General features: G+C 36.9%; 2 protein-coding genes, 1 long non-coding RNA gene and 1 pseudogene across 3 annotated transcripts; 2 read left to right on the top strand and 2 right to left on the bottom strand.

Annotated features, from left to right (window-relative positions):
- Positions 1 to 1,405: 1,405 nt before the first annotated feature.
- On the bottom strand, positions 1,406 to 4,907 carry LOC142542333 (protein NUCLEAR FUSION DEFECTIVE 4-like). The gene is made up of 2 exons (XM_075648922.1): positions 4,352 to 4,907; positions 1,406 to 2,907 (listed from the first exon to the last, which is right to left on the bottom strand). Exons 1-2 carry the CDS (start codon positions 4,808 to 4,810, stop codon positions 1,744 to 1,746), a joined length of 1,623 nt encoding a protein of 540 aa, XP_075505037.1. The 5' UTR covers positions 4,811 to 4,907; the 3' UTR covers positions 1,406 to 1,743.
- Positions 4,908 to 7,251: 2,344 nt separating this feature from the next.
- LOC142542332 (HIPL1 protein-like) lies at positions 7,252 to 10,554 on the top strand. Its single transcript, XM_075648921.1, has 7 exons — positions 7,252 to 7,612; positions 7,707 to 7,864; positions 8,029 to 8,826; positions 8,909 to 9,125; positions 9,354 to 9,532; positions 9,639 to 9,880; positions 10,038 to 10,554. The coding sequence occupies exons 1-7, from the start codon at positions 7,519 to 7,521 to the stop codon at positions 10,429 to 10,431; spliced, it is 2,082 nt and encodes a 693-aa protein (XP_075505036.1). The 5' UTR covers positions 7,252 to 7,518; the 3' UTR covers positions 10,432 to 10,554.
- A 1,191-nt stretch (positions 10,555 to 11,745) lies between these two features.
- LOC142541402 (uncharacterized) lies at positions 11,746 to 12,891 on the top strand. The gene is made up of 2 exons (XR_012819330.1): positions 11,746 to 12,220; positions 12,804 to 12,891. It is a non-coding gene; the product is annotated as an uncharacterized LOC142541402 (long non-coding RNA).
- A 4,779-nt stretch (positions 12,892 to 17,670) lies between these two features.
- On the bottom strand, positions 17,671 to 19,195 carry LOC142541326 (AAA-ATPase At3g28580-like; annotated as a pseudogene).

Below are 19,195 nucleotides of genomic sequence, written 5' to 3'. Positions count from 1 at the left end.
CCCTCGTCTCTTTCAATTCCTACAAATACTAATTATAACAATTTCTTATATTTAATATTATAAAGATAATTGATGAACTTACATAATTATTGGTGGGTGTAATTTTTTACTTAAATTCGATGTTACAATAAAAATATTCTTTTGTTATATCCATATATGCTGTGATTTTTAAATACTGAAGTTAAAAATAGAGAATGAATGTTTCAAATTAATTAATATCTAGGACATATCACAAATCATTTTGTACCAAATTAAAATTACTTTTTGAATTTCAATAATTTTATAATTGAATACAATATTGAGATAAGAACATGATTCTGCATAAGAAGAAAAATGAAGATGGAAGGTACAAAATACGCATTATGGGTGTAACATGCTCACATGGCTTTGCACATGCCTACGTTTTCAGGACACTATTAATAAAAATCTCGAGAGACTGCAGACCGACTCACTTTGCGAGACGAGATATTGTCAACTCAGTCCACTTATTTTATATGATAGGACAGACCGGCCTAACGGACCTAACCCGTGTTTTACTGCTCTACTTCCAATTAAAAAACAAAAAACAACAAAAAAACAAAAGTGCATTGTATGGTCCTCGAAGTGACAGGATATTCAGTATTCATTGCTTACAAGGCTATATATATAGAAGACATGTATGCACTCAGACACACATACATATACATACATAGTTTCTTGATTTTATCACAGACGATTGATTGTAAGAGGAGCTAGACATGAAAGAGAGGAAGCAAGAAATGATGAAAGGAAGAGACGAGAGGCGCCCAAAACAGATATTTAATGTTCATTGCAATAAAGGAAAGAGCACCAAGTTCAAGAGAAGTTGTTTCAATGCTGAAGAAGATGGTGCTTCTTCTGCTATACTTCTACTTGCTTGCGTCGTTTGCAACACTACCCCTTCCCCCTACTGAACTTTCTCATTCAGTTCTTAATTTCTTTCATTCACGTATGTAGGTGTCTTTGTTTAATTTCGGTCAATTATAATTACTCAAATCTTTAAAAAAACGTTGTTCTATGCTTTCAGCTCTCGGATAAAAGGCTATCATCATGGAGCGATAATTAAGTAATGACATTGATTGGGTTACTTGAAGGATGTTGTCTGTCTGGGTATGGGAGGACATGCAAGTATTTCATGTTGGCCTTTGAAAATAACAATCAATATCAAGAGAAAATTTGTTGCAATAAAGAACTTTTGGCACTTACATTATTACGCAGATATCATCAACCTTTTCACTTCTTTTGTGTGTGTGTGTGTGTGTGTGTGTGTGTGTGTGAAAACACGTGCAACGAAATCCGTAGATTAATTTGTTCAAATCTATTGAATATCTTATGTAATCCATTTTTATATTTCAAATTTTGTTTCATAATGTACGTAAATCCCATCTCACATAGCATTGTATCAATAAATGCATACAACGAATTATATACTTGTATGAATTAAATAATACTTGAAAATCAGAAAATATCGATATCTATCATTCCAATCTGATAAAAACACGCTCTAAATCTGAGACTGCTGGTAACTAGAACAACCCATCTGCATCGTGGATTAGGTCACATCGTTAAGCATCCTCTCACCAGTGGTCGCAACAACCATAATGAGCTATGAACCAGTTTTTAATTTATGCACCCATCTATAAATTTGTTGAAGAGACCATGTCTTTGAATCACAGAGTATGGAAACAAGAACTAGCCTTCATGCTCCCACAAAACACGTCGAGCTTAGTTCTCGCATACTACACGTCGCCCACGTGCAATCTGAATATAGATTCCCCTTGTTTTTATAAGCAGACACGATGCCACTAAAAACCCAAAAAAACTAACACACGCCAAAATGAAAAATGAAAGCATGAAACATTGAGTACCACTGCACATATGCTGCCCTGTTCTTGAGCCTTCTCTGTCGTAGAAGTTCCCAATAATTCTCACGGAAAGTACATATGATCCAAGAGGACTAGCGATAGCAATGGTGTTGAATATAGTCCCCATATGCTGAATGCCAAATATCTCACAAGTAATGGTGGGCATCAGGGACCATTGTGAACCGTAACAAATGCCAACTAATACAGAACCGATGTATAAATTTCCCGGAAAACCGGACCCGATAATTAAGTGGCCTGCAGTCATGGTGGCTAGAGTAAGAGTCATGAACAACGGTCTTGCCCAACCTTTTCTGTGCATGAAAATATCGGACACATATCCAGCACCAAAACGGCCCAGAAAATTCCATATGCTCCACAAAGAAACCAATGCACTCCTCTCTTCTTCCGTGTAGCCAAGGGACTCTCCGATTTGGCTCATATTGTTTATTGTTGCTAATCCCGAACCCATCCCACACATCATTGCGATGAACAATAACCAAAAGTTCAGAGTTTGCATCGCTTGTATTGGATTTAGTTCTTCACCAAAATTCAAACTATCCTTAGAGGTTGTAACCGTAAGTTGGACTCTGGTGTTTTGAATTTCTGTGGGTTTTTCTGCTGGTTCTATAGACTCAGGGTCATTCAGTAACGGGGTTGTTGATGAACAAAGAGTTGGTACTGAAGCATCTTCATGTGCTTTAAACAAAATATAAAGAGGTGAAGAGAGTATGATGAAGAGAACAGCTAAGGTCAAAGAGCGCATCCATTGAGACAGAGATAACACGATGTCCACAATAATCAAGAACATAATATATGCTGCAACAATCAGAGAAATCAACGAGAAACCATTCAAGTATCCCTTCTCATCCTTAGATTGTGCGTGATGGACTCTGACAAAGCACATGAGCACAAGGGAAAGAAGAGTTGGTAACAGTGCAAGCATCAACAAGAAAGTGCTCGGTTCCCCTTTAAATAACGTCTGATAGAATTGTATGAGCACCGCTCCACTTATACCAAGAAAACCCTGCCAAGCAAAATGGTTCGCTTGAGAAACAATCAAATTCAGTAGGGATAATATAATTAACAAATGTTCCATGTTCAAGGAGGCCATTTTGAGGCATTCCAAGTTCTACATCAGTACAAATAGTAAACAATGCAGCCAAGATGAATCATAGATCACCTTGTGGTTATTCAATCTTAGTCTCAAGCATATCTACAATTTATTGGTAAGGAAAGTAATACGTTCAGAAACACAACATTTTGTCCATTGTATCATCGGCATCAAATCACACGCTCAATCTGACAAGAAAATTTATCATTATTCTGTGATGCATCATGGAAAAACATAAACATCATGTACAATGATAGTCAACAACCTACAGCAACCATTTCAAACACAGGATGCAGGGGAAAAGGAGCAACACAAATACTAAAAAATGCATCAATTAAAAGACACCCACTTTTCCTCATTGTCCCAATCAAGCTTTATTTTTTTGACACACAAGAATTTTCATAGCAAATCATACTCACAAACTCACCTGGCAGATTACACAGTTAAAAAAGCATACTCTTTGCTGCAGTTTATACCACTTCAAAAGCAGTACTAATTGCAAATGCATCACGTTTTCTTTAGCATGTTAATCTGCAAGTGGAGTAAAAGTTTTGGGGCTGAGTAGTGATGTTCATTTGAAAAACTCGGCCGCAAATTTGATAGTTAAAAACATATGCCCCTGGACCAATGAAAATGACAAATACCCAAAAGAGTGCTACTGTTCTTTATATTTTCAGAAGAAATTTTTAATTCAAGATTTATGGCAAAGAGTAATTTTAAAAGGTTTTAACGGAGAAAGCTTCAAAATTTTATGAACAAAAGATTTTCAGAAAATCAAAGGACAAAACTCATTAAAAATATGGTGGGGGTTTCAATCCATATCTTTAATCCACTTGGTGATTCGTTGTATGTTTATTATATGCATGATTAATATAAATTCAGAAATATTCCATACACCTTAGTCATTCATCTACAATTGAAATGTAAAATAGAATAGAGTTAGTAAGTAATCTGAAACGGGCATCGTGGTATGGATGAGCTAAGCACCATGCAGAGTTCAAACTCAATTAAATTATCCAGGTTGACCATGCACAGTAGCCAAATTGATACATTTTAATCCAATTGGAACATATGATGATCATCAAATAAAAAATATTGTGTACCCATCATTATCTGATTCCTTTCATCTTTCAGTTATTCTTCCCCCATTTTTTTCCTATCTGATTGGACTTCAAAAGCCAAAACAACATCATTTAGGTTTGTTTATGCATTTTATTCGATACTTGATTCAGGTTATCTCCTGCTTATATCGGTAAATAGCATTTCGGTTCAAGTTTGGTTTTTTTTTTTTAATCTGCTTTCCAAGCTAATCATAACTTCAGAAGATTGCTAAATTTAAACAAAATAGAAAATTAACCTTCATAATACCGACAATCGTCCCGCTGTAATTGGGAAAATTATGTACAGCAGTCACAACGTTCGCAGTGTTGAAGAACGTCTGAGCATGTGCGGCGAGGAACATGAACAGGTACATGAAGGGAACCTGCGGCCGGGGAATAGCTCCGGTGACGGCGAGCCATATGAAGAAGTACCCGGCGAAGCACTGTATCGCGCCGGCAGCGTGGACCATCCATGGCCCGCGGAAGTGAGACCGTTGCCCAGGACGGTTGACGGCGGAGTACAGAATCCCGGAGAGGACTCCGACGTTGGCACCGATGTCCTTAAAGACGGAGATGGTGTCGAGCGTCGATTGGTCGTAGCCTTGACTCGATTTGAGGAGAGGAGAGTAGATTCCGAAAGCATAGGATGCACCGCAGCTGCACTGAATCCAAATGCTGGCCACCACCGCTGCCCATTTGCTGATGGCGGCGTCCATTAGCTTAGCTTCCTAGTTATGACAATGAAATTATATTAATCACGTTCGTTCTTGCGTGGAGAAGGGATCGCCAAGTGGCACTACTGCTCGCATCGGTTTCCACCAAAATCTTTCCGTCTTACGAGGCCCATCAACTTCAAAATGAAACTACCGGATTATTTTTTTAAAACATTTTACCTTATTTTAATTTTAGTTAAAACAACTCAAAAAAATAAGTGTATTTTTTTTTATAGTTGACAAAAAATTTATTGATGTTACAGATCAATCTAAATTGGTTGTGTTTGGCTCATATGTCTGTCTGTCACTATTAAATGATGGGTTGTGACGAATTATAGATTAACTGTTTTACTAACTCATTTTGATCACCTAAATGAGTTAGATCCACTAAGTTGGCTCATCTTGCCGAGCTGATGTTCGTAGATATGAAATTTACTAGTTGCGCTACTTGAAATAATTAGTAGCGAGTATTATGTGAGAAGGCGCCTATATCATATATGATTTCTATCATACAAAAGGGCTTTATGTTTTTTTTTTTTTGAGTATGTCTCTCTCTTGTGAGACGGTCTCACGGATATTTATCTATGAGACGGGTCAATCCTGCTGATATTCACAATAAAAAGTAATACTCTTAGCATAAAAAGTAATATTTTTTCATTGATGTCCCAAATAAGATATCCGTCTCACAAATACGACCCGTGAGACCATCTCACACAAGTTTTTGTTTTGTTTTTTTTTTTTTGAAAAAAAGGGTATTTTAATCATTTTGAACACTATGATCGCGAGATGCCACCTTTCTCGTTCGCCCTGATTTATTAGTTGTGGGCCAAGTGACGGGAAATGCAATTATTAAGCAACAAATTTCGTCCGTTCAAAAAAACATAAAACAATAACAATAACAATAACAATCAAAGCAACCAATTTCATGATTAACCAAATTCATCATATCTTTGGTCCTGCTCTCCATCTTTATATGATTGAAATTCATATATATATTACTTCTAAAAATTTATATCATCTTTCTAAAATGATTCAATTTTATGATTGAGATAACCAAAAAAAAATTTCTTCTTTCCAATTTATATCGGTTTCCACCAAAATCATTGGTTTCGTTCTATGAGCGATTAAAAAAATCAAGGATAATTTTGAATTTGATGTTAATTATGAGTGAGTTCAAAAATAAATATTTATGTTGTTTTCTTTACAAATTAATACGTATAGTTCAAATTGATGTGAATCAATGATAGTGTAATGCCAATTCTTTCATTTTTTAAAAAAATAAAATAAAAATTAAATTAGGGTATTTTGGGCTTTTATCTCACTATGATTGGTGGATTCAAATCCATGAATTTTTTCATCAACTTTCTTACAGGCCCATATGTTTGGCCCAGTCTAACAAATTGTACCCCGCTGTTTTTCCAGGATCGACCCATACTAAAACAACTTGTGTGCACATTTGTCCATTCACAATGAAAAACATTTATCCTTATATTCAGACCAGACAAATTATACAAAGAAAATTAAAATATAGATTTTCAACTTGTTTTGTTAAGAAAGTAGTTGGTCCAGACAGCATATTGGCAAGAACCCACAAGTATACAGAGAGTAAGGTGAAGTCTACATTAGATTATCCATTATTTTGGCCGTCACACGACGTGTCAATTGCGTGAGTCGAGAGTTTTCGACTTGACTCAAATAATGAAAAATATTACTTTTTATGATTGATATGAATCGAATTTACTGTCTTATGAATATAGATTAGTGAAACATAGATCAACTCATATTTGATCATTCCTTTTAATTACTGATTTTGACTAAAAAAACGGAAGTAAATAAAAGTTTTGATTGAATATATGAAATCTAAGTTTAATAAATTTTTTATTTATTTTCTTCGACTTTTTTCATTAATCATGTCTTACTAGATCTTTGCTGTGTGATATATATATTAATGATTTAGATGGCGTCATGCATGACGCATGCTTGCTCATGAAAAATTTAATTAATGCTACGCTAACATAGGGCAAACCCACAATTAAAAAAATATTAGAATTTGATTCTAACATTTTTTTTAAATCTAAAATTGATCTCATATCTGATTTCATACATATATTTTAAGTTATTTATATTGTTGTTGTATTTTTATTTGTAAGTAAAAGCAATATATTTCAATATATTTATAATGTCCCTCGACCACACCAATATTGTATGTCAGAAGTCAACTCTTTTGACTTTGGTGTACGTGTTCATCGGGAACGTCAAATTCCCCAAGTAAGCGTAGAAAATGACCCCAAAATTAAAAGAGAGAAATATATTGATGCATCGTATCTCTAAAAGTTGGTAAACGGCCAATTATTTTCTTATTTAAAAAAGACTTTATTTATTTATTTTCTTATTGTGTTCTTAATATAATGATATTTGGTGTATATTGAATGCTAATTGCCTCTCGAAAAGTAGACTAATCTATCTATTTAAAGCTTCTGTTCTACTTTGAAATATATTTCAACTATAAAAACTTTGAACAATTCGGATGAATTTGAGTTTCAATATGTCTGAAATTAAGAAATCCTTTTTGGGTTGTCAACAAAATCTTGATTTGGTCGGCCCAGTCATCATTTTATTCCGTCAAAGATGGGAATTTGTCTTTCTTCTGTAATCGATTTTCCCATTTAAAACAAGGTCTTGTTGTTGTCATTCTGATCGTGTTTGGCATCATGGGAAGCATTCATTTCTTGACTTCAATCTGCTTCTTGATGCTGCTGCAGTTTCTTGATCTTTGTTTTGCTCTTCCTTTATGTACTGATTCAAGTAGGTCTTAATTAAGTTGCGAGTTTCAACTGTTTCATTATATCTTGAACGATATAGTGTTGCAGTTTACATCTTAATTGTTATGGTATTGCAGGAGCACCCTTTACTTCAAACTCAAGTCTGGATTTTTGTCCTTACAATGGATCCACATGCTGCAACTCGGCTCAAGATTTGCTGTTGAAGCAGCAATTTGAATCTATGAACATTTCAGATTCTTCATGTGCTCCCCTTCTCAAATCTATCCTTTGTGCGGTGAGAACTTATCGAGTTTTAATATCGTACCAAATTGTAGATTCTGAAATTTTATTCATTCTATATCTTAACAAAATACCCATTTGTATAGAGTTTTGTAGTATCTGCTATAGTCTGAAGATGATAGAATCGTAAGTTGAATGTTCACTGTCTGTCATTTACAGAGGTGTGATCCATTTTCAGCACAACTCTTTAGAATCGACGACTTCCCTAGACAAGTTCCGGTTTTGTGCAACTCCACTATCTCACCCAATTCACCACAATCTAAGCAAGAAATTGTCAACTTTTGTTCACAAGTATGGAATACTTGTCAAAACATATCCATGTTTGATTCACCCTTCGCAACTGGACTACAAGGTCGAGTTGGAGCACCGACCAGCTCAAACATTACAAAGCTGACTGATAACTGGCAATCGCAAACTGATTTTTGTGATGCATTTGGTGGATCATCCGATGATAATTCGGTATGTTTTGATGGCAAACCAGTCAATTTGATCAGTGTAGAAACTCCCACGCCTCCCAATGGTATGTGCCTAGAAAAAATTGCAAATGAATCTTACCTAAACATGGTTGCTCATCCTGATGGCTCAAATCGTGCCTTTTTCTCGAACCAGCAAGGCAAGATCTGGTTAGCGACAATACCTCAACAGGGCTCGGGTGAAACGATACAAATCAATCAAGAATCTCCGTTTCTCGACTTGACGGATGAAGTTCATTTTGATACACAGTTAGGAATGCTTGGTCTAGCATTTCATCCAAAGTTTGTAGAAAACGGGCGTCTCTTTGCCTCGTTTAACTGTGATAAGTCAACGAATACGAAATGTGCAGGAAGATGTGCATGTAACTCGGATGTGAATTGTGATCCTTCAAAACTAGTGAGCGACAGTGGAGCGCAGCCTTGCCAGTATCAGAGTGTTATTGCTGAGTATTCCGTTAATGGTACCGCATCTCAGCCATCCTCGGTACAAATCTTAACTCAAGATTCTTTACATGTACACATTTTTATTTTGAATTTTTATTAAGAAATTTTGTGTTTTTTATCAGGTAAAAAGTGCCAGCCCTTTAGAAATCAGAAGGATTTTCACTATGGGACTTCCTTTTACTTCACACCATGGGGGACAAATTCTTTTTGGACCTAAAGATGGATATTTGTACTTCATGATGGGAGATGGAGGGGGTATTGGAGATCCACTAAATTTTGCACAAAACAAGAAATCTTTGCTTGGAAAGATATTGAGGTTCGATATCGATAACATACCAAGTGAGTTACTATTTCATACGCCATGCGATATTATAATTGTCATTTTTGTGACTGCTCATATGCTATATCTTTTGAGTTCAAAGTGGATTTAGAATCTCAATCTATAGCATGATAGAAGCTTTTATCATTTGGCGATCCTTAATCAGAAGTTGTTCTAGTAGAAATTTGAATATAATAATGAAATTGCATTTATCATCAAATTATTTTATCTTATCCTCTGATTCTCAGGTGCAGCTGTTGTTAATCAGCTTGGTTTGTGGGGAAACTATGCAATCCCAAATGACAACCCGTTTGTCGAAGATAAAGAACTCGAAAAAGAAATATGGGCTTTAGGACTTCGAAATCCTTGGCGCTGCAGTTTTGATTTCTTGAGGCCTTCTTATTTTGTATGTGCAGATGTAGGGCAGGTATAGTGCATGGTTTCCTTCGAAAATTTTAAATTTCATGATAGCTCATTACTATTTATCTTTTGGGAATGGCATAGGGGTTTAAATTTTATTAATCATGCAATAGGATCTATATGAAGAGGTAGATTTGATCACCAAGAATGGAAACTATGGGTGGCGCAACTATGAAGGCCCTTCCACCAGTGTACCCCCCCAGTCGCCGGTTGGGAATACTTCAGCCGATGCAATAACGCCAATCTTTCCTGTTATGGGATATAATCACTCTGAAGTCAACTCAAACCAAGGCTCAGCATCAATAACAGGGGGCTATTTTTATCGGTCCATGATCGATCCATGTATCAACGGAAGGTTCGATTGCAACCGCCCATAAGATCCTCTGTTACATATTCTGCTATATACAATTAAGTCCCGATGAATCACTCCACATGTAGTAGTACTACAGCAAATGTTACAAAGTCATGTATACTATGCGAGGCACATCCTTTTCACTATGTTCTCTTTGCAGGTATTTATATGCAGATCTGTATGCAAGTTCTATATGGACAGGATTTGAAAATCCAATAAACAGTGGAAACTTCAGCAGCAACAAGATCTCTTTCACTTGTGCCAATGACTCTCCTATAAGATGCACTTTTGCTCCAAACAGTCCAATTCTTGCTCTGAGTTACATCTTCTCGTTCGGGGAAGATAATAATAAGGACGTCTATCTCCTGACTAATAGCGGGGTTTACAGGATTGTTCGCCCAAGTCGTTGCAAATACACATGTGCCAAGGAAATCGTGGAATCTCCAGGTTCCACTTCTCCCCCACGTTCGAAAGGAGATGTGCTTCAAGGTCGATATATGGTATTAATGGCTTTTATCTCATTTTTATGTTCGCTTGTTGTAAATTTTGGCTAGCAGAATAAGGAACAATGTGACACACTGGAGCGAATGAGTAGGTCCTGTAAGCATGCATGAAAGTGTAACATTGGAGCTTTTGAGTATGATAATCTTACATGTCTGAAGTTAGATTTATTTGCAGTTGTCACGTGCGCATTAGTTACTTTCTCCCAAAGAGATTTTGTATATACAGTGTAAAATGAGGATTTTATGTTATATATAGAGACTATGTTGTTGGAAAATACCTTCTATAGTTCTGAAACATATGAAATTAAATTAAATTAAATTATATAAATTATTAATATTGAAGATTTTATACAAGTGTATCCGAAGTAATTGGCCGGGGATCGACTGTATTTTTTTATATACATGCATACATATATAAATTTTGGTACGTGATGCGAGTTATATATATAACAACAAACATGTTCTTTATATGATATTGGTCATATGCCTTCTGTGAAAAAGAATAAATCATTTATCTTCCACACTGTATCAGGAAATGGATACGGATTTATCAAAAAAAGATATTCCAAACTTGCCAATAACTCAATAATTTTTTAATAGTTGGAAATTGGATTAAAACATGATGGATTTTCAGACTTATTTCTAGTTTCTTGATCCTTGGGAATCCATTCTACTCAACTCTATTACAAGTTCTTCATGATTCTCTCGTGCAGCTGCGGCAGCTACATTTTTGGTTTCTTTTGTTAGAGTAGATGCCCTGCAAGCCAACGGTTGGCTAGGAAATTTATTGAGTCAAGTGAAATTGTAATGACCCGATTTAATTATATGTTATTTGGCGATAATTAAGATTAATTATTTTAAATTGAGGAATTTAAAATAATTAAGACAAATAATTAAATTGTGTGTTTATACATATTTAAATTTTATAGCACACAAGAGTTGAAATAAAATAGACCCACACTACACCTATAAACACACACCGAATTCCTCATTTCTTCCCGTAACTTTATGCTGAAATCATTTTCAACCATTTCGTCACATTTGAACGTCGATTGTGGTCGCACCAGTCGCCGAAAAATTCAAGTAAATATATATCCGGAAAGCCCTTGACGAGAGCTACATTTTGGTACCAATATGTCAAGGTATTTCGCTACTTCGATTTTCGGTCGTCGGAGTTGGTGGCGATTTTCCGGCCATTTCTTGACTGAATTCGGTAGTTTTGGGTTGTAGGTTGCTTATAGTTGAGTTTATGATGGTTTTTCGCAGCTAGTTAACTCATTTTCCGACGAGTTCAGTCACCGCCGCCGCTCACTGTTGTTTTCCGGCCGAACTCCGCCCCTGCACCACCGCACGCTACCGCTGTTGCCGGTTAGCTTCGGTTTAGGCTCGACCTTAGCCACTGTTATTGGAAGTACAAGTTGTATCGGTGCGAATTATTGCCTATGTGAATTTAAGTCAATTTCGACTCAAATAATGTATCATTATTGATTAATTATTGGGTTATTGTTGTAGGTTCCGGAATTGTGCGAGTTGGTGGTATAATCTGGTGAATCTAGAATTTATCGCAGTCGCTTAAATATTAGTTTAGCGTCACTTAAAGCTAAAAAGAATATTTGCGACGATAAAATAGAAACGATTGATTTTAGACATTTTAGTCGAATATTGAAATTTTAGGAATTTAAAATGCCTAAATAGTTGGAATTGGATTTTTAGTGAATTAAAATGGTTCTGGAATTTTTATATGATAATAAGACCATTTAAATTAATATTCAGGTGATTTGTCTGAGTTGGCAATTCCATGACTTTCTTGAGGATTTAAGTTACTGGTAAATTAGTTAAGGTACGTAGAGATCAGTTATTTTCACGATGTCTGGCAGAGGCATCTGATGATCCTGTGTATGATTTATTTGCTATTTGCTGATTTATGTGATATTATATGCTGACTTGCATATTATCAGTTGGTAATTGATGTGCAAAATAAAATAAAATATTTCTTTTGTTCACACACATTTTATTTTAGTTATTCACATCAATACCACTGAACATATCATATTGAGCCTATCTGTTATTGAGATCCAGTTATATTTCGGTTGAGATCTGTTATATATATGATATGATATGGTGTCCTGGAGATGTTTGGCTACCTAGATTCGGTCCGACTTAGGTAGTTGCTGGCTTCGAGGCTGGGCCATATCTCAGGCACGGTCCGCTGAGTTGTGGACCAGCTCGAGCATATATGTATGATTGTTGATATCGATCATTTGACTCCTGATATCCTGATATCTTGCACCTATTCATGCATTGCATTCATGCATGGCATCGTTGCATTTCTATGTCATATATCGTGGTTTCTTGATGTCTCGTACTGGGGTTACTGACCCCCGAGAGGGGGCTGTCGTGTCTTTTGTATGTGGACATGACAGGTGCTACAGGTGGTTCGACCTCAGGCGCTCGACAGGAAGCCTCAGGAAGTACCAGAGCTCCTTGAGAGTAGGCTCAGTTGTATTTAGGTACTGCGTGGCGTTGCTGTCTCCCAGATACTATATATATATATATTTGGAAGATTGTATTATGGTATTATCGAGTCTTGTCGGCTCTATGATATTTTGGTTTGGATATGTCATGATCGTGTCTGGCTGGCACGTGTGTATGCTGTTGTGTTTATTGAGGGCGCATGTTGGTTATTTTGAGTATTTGATTTTCTGGTATGTCCTATTTACGGGAAGGTCATGCCGAAATTTTTATAGGCCCAAACGCAAAATTTTAACTCACTTTTTCGCTGTTTACTGATTAATCAAGATTGCATGTTAATAAATCGTGATTAGGATAACGGGCCCTCACAGAAATAAACAATCTTATAAACAATCTTTATTTTAATATAATTTAACTTTTTATGGTCTCGTTATACTTTATCTGTATACCCATGCAATTAACATAGATAAAGTCCTTGATTATGCTTTAATACAAATGAATCGTAATTCGATGTTGAAACCCATTTGTAAACACTGCATATTCTAAATTCGTTCCTAGTCGATTCAGCCGCCTAAAACAGGGATAAAGGTCGCTTGAGCTCGAGACTAGCATCTGTGATTTTGTGTACTGCGTTTCTTGGTAAGGGCATAGAAATGTCCAAACATGGTAGTCATATGATGATTATACCGAACAACCCTCCCTCGGACTTTCCAAGTGGTTATCATTCATCGAGAGAATAAGTCCGTGGTTATGATTGTACACCATTAGTCCTTACGACCCGGGACAACACTGAGGCTCTATATGCTAGGGCTGTGCTTTGACTCGTTTACCGGCTCCAGGAGAGTCATCAGGTGGCGAGGTTGGGTACAGTTGCGACACATATAGGAGACAGTGCATTGTAGTCGGGAATTCACCACTCACCTACGGGTGTGGATATCCTGTGTGATCTGATGAAATAATAGTGCATGGAATCTCTGGCCAGAGTATGAGATGTACGTTAGAGAATGAGTTCTCAAAATAGTACACGCGATGTCACTATTATAGTTATCACATAGTTATCGAATTATTGTGCAACCCTCGATGAACCAATGGTTGCAGATTCGATCGGGATATATGAGATGAAGGGACCGTACTCAAGGGCGGATCCAGGATTTTAAGTTTGGGGGCCCGGCTCACCACCAACTATGAAAGTTTTAAGTTGGGCATTTGACCCTTTGTAAAGGCCCATTATTTAGTTTTTCGAAAAAAAATTGCAGAGAATGAAACGCGGACCACATGTGTAAACCTTGAAAGTCTATAAACATTAAACTAATTATAGATACTTTATTTTTTTTATGGTCAAATAATATATATACTAAATAATAAAATATATCTTATATAGTAATAATTTTTTAAAAAAATTTCGAGGGACCGTTTATAGATATTTTTTTTTATGATCAAATAATATATATACTAACTAATATAATATATATTATATAGTCATAATTTTTTTAAAAAATTTCAGGGGGGCCACGGCCCCCTTGGGATCCTACACTAAATCCGTCCCTGACCGTACGTTAATCATAATCGACTGGTTCTTGCAGGCACTATCAGTGATACCTAGGGGATCATGGGGCGATGCTACTAGACGCTCTTACCATGATCCGATGGGTGCAATCAGAAATGAGTTCTGACATTCTTGATCAAAGAGTTGATAAAAAGAATGGGGTTAACTAGGGTAAGTGTAAGGACCGTGTATCGTGTTATCGTAAATCCTGTGTGATTATCGATAATTCATGAAATTGATATGTGATTATGTATTTGATGTATATTATGACAAGGATAATTGAGAAAATGAATATTGAATATGAATTGACGTTGTAAGAGCTCGATTGGAGAGGCCGGACGCCAATTTAGTACAAACATAAATAATTGTACAGAACGAGTGGCGCCCGGGCGGTAGAAAATGACCGCCCGAGCGCCAAGGTAGAAATTTTGAGTGTTCGGGCAGAACACTTCGCGCCCGAGCGGTAGTTTGTGACCGCCCGAGCGCGGAGCAAGTGGCATTTGGACAGAACATGCCGCGCCCGAGCCGGTGCATTTGAAACTCGGGGGCAGAACCTCTCGCGCTCGGGCGCGAGAATTCTATCGCCCGAGCGCCGAAGCGGTGAAGATAAGAGCAACTTTTCTTCTCTTTCTTTCTTCATTCCTTATACGATAACTTCGAGAGAAAGTCGAGAGATTTTCATTTTCTATCGTCCAAATCGACTTCGAAACGCTGTATAAACGCGAAACAAATTATATATTTGTGATCGTCGCGTCGAGGGCTTCTGACTGAGGTAATTTTCTTCTAGTTCCAGCAGCTCTAAATATCAAAGTGCTGGAATAGCATGTATTTGAAGTTGAATTTCTGATATGTAGTAGAATAACCGACAAGAAACTTGTATTCGAAGTCGGAATTGAATTATGATATGAATTTGATTTGATATGAATTTTTGAAGTTTCAAATGATATTTGAAACTCATATTAATGATTTTGGAGTATGTTATTGATTGGAATGAGTATGTTATTGATGTAGATAAAGTGTAATATCAATATCTTCAGGCTACATCAACTGGAAACGAAGAATTGAGGTATGTTGCGACCGGGTAACATACGACAGGTATCTGTATTATATGATATATGTCGGATTGATTGGATTGATTGGAACGAGATTATGTGTCTATATGCCTTATTTGTTGATTGATGTGGCATACATGACATTGAGATTGAGATATCGATGTATAAAATAAATGTTTTGTTAACACACATCATTTTATGCATACCTCGATACATGACATGCACGTTGAGCTATGATCCTTGGATACCCTGATATGATTTGATTGGATTCCGGGGTTTGTGAACACAATCGCTATGCCGGTATTATATGACCCGTAAAGCATAGACAATTGTGGTCCCATATGATTGGATATGAGATTTGGGACTTGATGGCGCTTTGCCGACGCTATCATACGTGTATCCCATATTGGCCGTGTGCCAGCTCGAGCATTGATTTGATAGCGATTCGATTGATTTCTACATGTGCTCAGTGGATGGGCATTTGACCCGATACCTCCACGACATACATGCATTGCATACCATATATCATTGTTTAGATATCTGTGGTATATATGATTGGTTGTTCCATACGGAGCTTTGCTCACCCCCAAGGGGGGCTGTTGTTGTATTTGTGTGTGGACAATGGCAGGTACTCCAGGATATCAGGAGACCGGAGAGGGTACTTCTGGAGGGAGCCACAGTTTGGGCTGAGGTTTTATGTTATGTCTTGTTCCCAGTATATATGTATATGTATCTATATACCGGGGCATGTCCCGAGGATATGAGTTGTTTCTATGTGATTGGTTTTTGATTTCGTGTGGGCATGTTTATGACGTGAGATGAAATACTATTTTTAGTATTCAAATGAAATGATTTGGGCTCATTGTAAAGAAATTTTAAACTCTTTTTCCGCTGTAATTAGTTAACCCTAATCAGATTGCATTGTAATAACGATTAGGAGCTAAGGCCCCACAGTAAGCCTGAATAAAGGAAATTGTCCTGAATCACAAAGAGTTGTGAACACATGGCTAGCTGTATCTCTGAACCATTGAGGGTCACACAAGCACTGTTTTACTTGTTCTCGTTGAGATAATAAATTCAATGAGTTGAATTTATAAGAAATGAGTTTGATATGATCAATCGATAAGTTTATAAATAAAGTTTATAAAAGCTTATAGAAATTTTGAGAGTATGACTGTTAAGACATTCAAAGGAGTACACATGCCTTATTTAGACATTGGTGATCTCGAAATTAAAGTGTGCATCATAATAACAGACAAGGTGAAATTGTCATATCGATGATATTGGATCGTCGATCGGGAATATGATGATATTAATGTAATGGAGCATGGATTATGGGCTTGTAAGAGTATAAGCTCATCATGCTAATTTATTAAAGTTCAATTGGGCTTTATTAATCAAATTATATTTTAATTGAGTTAAAATATAGCCCATTAAGTTTTTATAAAATATGGTATTGATTTATGTAATATGGAAATATTCATGATACCATAATTTTAAAACTTGCACACAAAGCAAAATGATATTAATGCATGATATTCTCAAATATATATGCATCGAGATTGACCATAATATGAAATGCATTTTTGGAATCTTTAATTAACTTAATTAATATGATTAATTAAGTGAATAAAAGATTAGAAAAAAAATTAATAAGGATTTTTCCTTATTAGCATCCGAAAGTTGATGATGGAGATACATTGACTCTTCCCAAAAGTTTTTCGGTGATTTGGCATATATTTAGAACTTTAATTAACTTAATTAATGAGATTAATTAAGTAAATAAAGCTTAGAAATATTATAATGATTTTGATTCCTATTTTGAATAAGATGCATCCGAAAGGCTAGAGAATAATACAAGATACTTTCGGCTCTTCCCAATGCCAAGCGGCTCTAGAAAGTTTGGTTCTTATTCCAAGAAGTTTTCGGCAATGCATTGAGTCGACTTCTTCGTGTTCTATCTCTACACAAAAACATCTTCTAATTTTCTACTGCAAATTAGAGGAGGAACAAGTAATTCGGTCGTAGACCTGATTCGAAGATTAAAGAATTAGATCGAAGAACGTTCGTAGGGATTTACAACAAGAGCTACGTCCGCTAATACCGGAGTAGTTGGTGCCAAGTGAAATTATTCACCAAACGCCCTATGCATGTTTTTGTTTAAATCATACGAGCGCCCAAAGCAAAACATATTTTGATTGTCAAAATAAAATAAAATTTTTAAACTTCCGCTGTGTTTGTGCGTGCAGAAAACTGAGATCCAACATCTTTTGCCTGTAGTTCTTCGAGAGCGTGAATCAGAATTTGAAGGCACTCCTCCGGACCTTCCTTTGCAGACTTTGGCATCAGAATCTCGGCTACATCCGCCGGCGTGATCTTAACTTTATCCATCAACTCCTGAATGGATCCGAACACTGGATGCTCCTCGAGATTCAGGTAATTCTTTGCAAGAACCTTGAATCCCTCGAATTTACAGTAGGAAAACTCGATATGCTTGTCCATTCGACCCCGTCTTGTGAGAGCCGGATCAAGCTTCTCTACATGGTTGGTTGTGAACACGATTAGTCTCTCCCCTGCACAGGATGACCACAGTCCATCTATAAAGTTCAGCAGCCCGGATAGGGTGACTTGGCTGCCACTCTCAGCTTCTCTGTCTCTACAAGAACTAGGTTTCTTGGTTATTTCGGTATCTGTTTCACCAGATTTCTCCATTTTCTTCTTCCTTTCGCCTGTTAAATCCAGCGAGCAGTCTATATCTTCGATAACTATGATAGACCTACTCGTCGTCTCCGCCAGAAGCTTTCTCAGCTCAGTGTTATTTTTCACTGATGTAAGCTCAAAATCGTAAACGTCGTAATCCAGGAAATTCGCCATCGCAGCAATCATCGTTGATTTCCCAGTTCCAGGCGGGCCATACAGTAAATAACCCCTTTTCCAGGCCTTCCCGATCCTTTTATAGAAATCTCTACTCTTGGTAAAACTCAAAAGATCCTCGATGATCTCCTCCTTTTTCTCCTGCTCCATCGCAAGAGTCTCAAACGTAGCCGGATGCTCGAACGCAATATGACTCCAATACGACTTACTATGGCCATTTGTGTACAGCCTCCGCTGCCTGCTTCTTGCTTGGATACGATCCTTTCCTGTCTTGATGACATGCGCTCCAAATACGACTCGGTTATCAATTTCTTGTATCGTCTGTGGAATTTAAGCTTGTAATATCTCTTCTCCGGCTCCCGATAGTAAGAAAAAGAGGTCGTCTGTGGAGGACTCGGAATTTTACCCGAAATCCACACCACTTGAGCTCCATTAAACTCATCAGTAGTTTTCTCATTTTCATCCATGCTTAAAACTAGATCAGTTTCATTCTCTTTAGCCATCTCTGCTTTGAGTTTTTTAGCATCTTTGGATGAACTGATACTAAGATAGGCCTCAACTATGCCGTAGGCTTCGTGAGGTTTCATATGGCTGCCTATGTATTCGTGGATGGAAATTTGCATGGTAGTATTAAAGAATCCAGAGATTCTGCGACCACTTCTCTCGAAGTACTGCCAGAGCTCCGGGGGACAGTATCTTCGGATCAGGTCCCAGAAAAAGACAAACGTTAGGACCGCCGATCCAAAGTTTCCCCACGTCTCCGGCGTTATTTTGGTCGGATTCATGATCATCGTGATTATTTCCGCTTCGTTTGTTGTTGCTCTGATTCCGTCGCTTAAAAAGACACGTAAGTCGTAACAGGTCTCCAATC

Source organism: Primulina tabacum, chromosome 4, assembly GCF_025594145.1.
Source record: "Primulina tabacum isolate GXHZ01 chromosome 4, ASM2559414v2, whole genome shotgun sequence".
Lineage (NCBI taxonomy): Eukaryota > Viridiplantae > Streptophyta > Magnoliopsida > Lamiales > Gesneriaceae > Primulina > Primulina tabacum.
The sequence above is the reverse complement of the archived record's forward strand: the minus strand, read 5'-3'. Positions and strand labels throughout refer to the sequence as shown.

What these genes read in the sequence shown, in the direction of transcription:
- LOC142542333 (XM_075648922.1), bottom strand. Translation starts at nt 4,810, where the DNA reads ATGGACGCCGCCATCAGCAAATGGGCAGCGGTGGTGGCCAGCATTTGG. An exon ending in CGATTGTCGGTATTATGAAG is followed by an intron (nt 2,908 to 4,351) that starts GTTAATTTTCTA and finishes TTTGCTTGGCAG; the next exon opens with GGTTTTCTTGGTATAAGTGG.
- LOC142542332 (XM_075648921.1), top strand. Translation starts at nt 7,519, where the DNA reads ATGGGAAGCATTCATTTCTTGACTTCAATCTGCTTCTTGATGCTGCTG. An exon ending in CGATATCGATAACATACCAA is followed by an intron (nt 9,126 to 9,353) that starts GTGAGTTACTAT and finishes TCTGATTCTCAG; the next exon opens with GTGCAGCTGTTGTTAATCAG. An exon ending in TATGTGCAGATGTAGGGCAG is followed by an intron (nt 9,533 to 9,638) that starts GTATAGTGCATG and finishes ATCATGCAATAG; the next exon opens with GATCTATATGAAGAGGTAGA.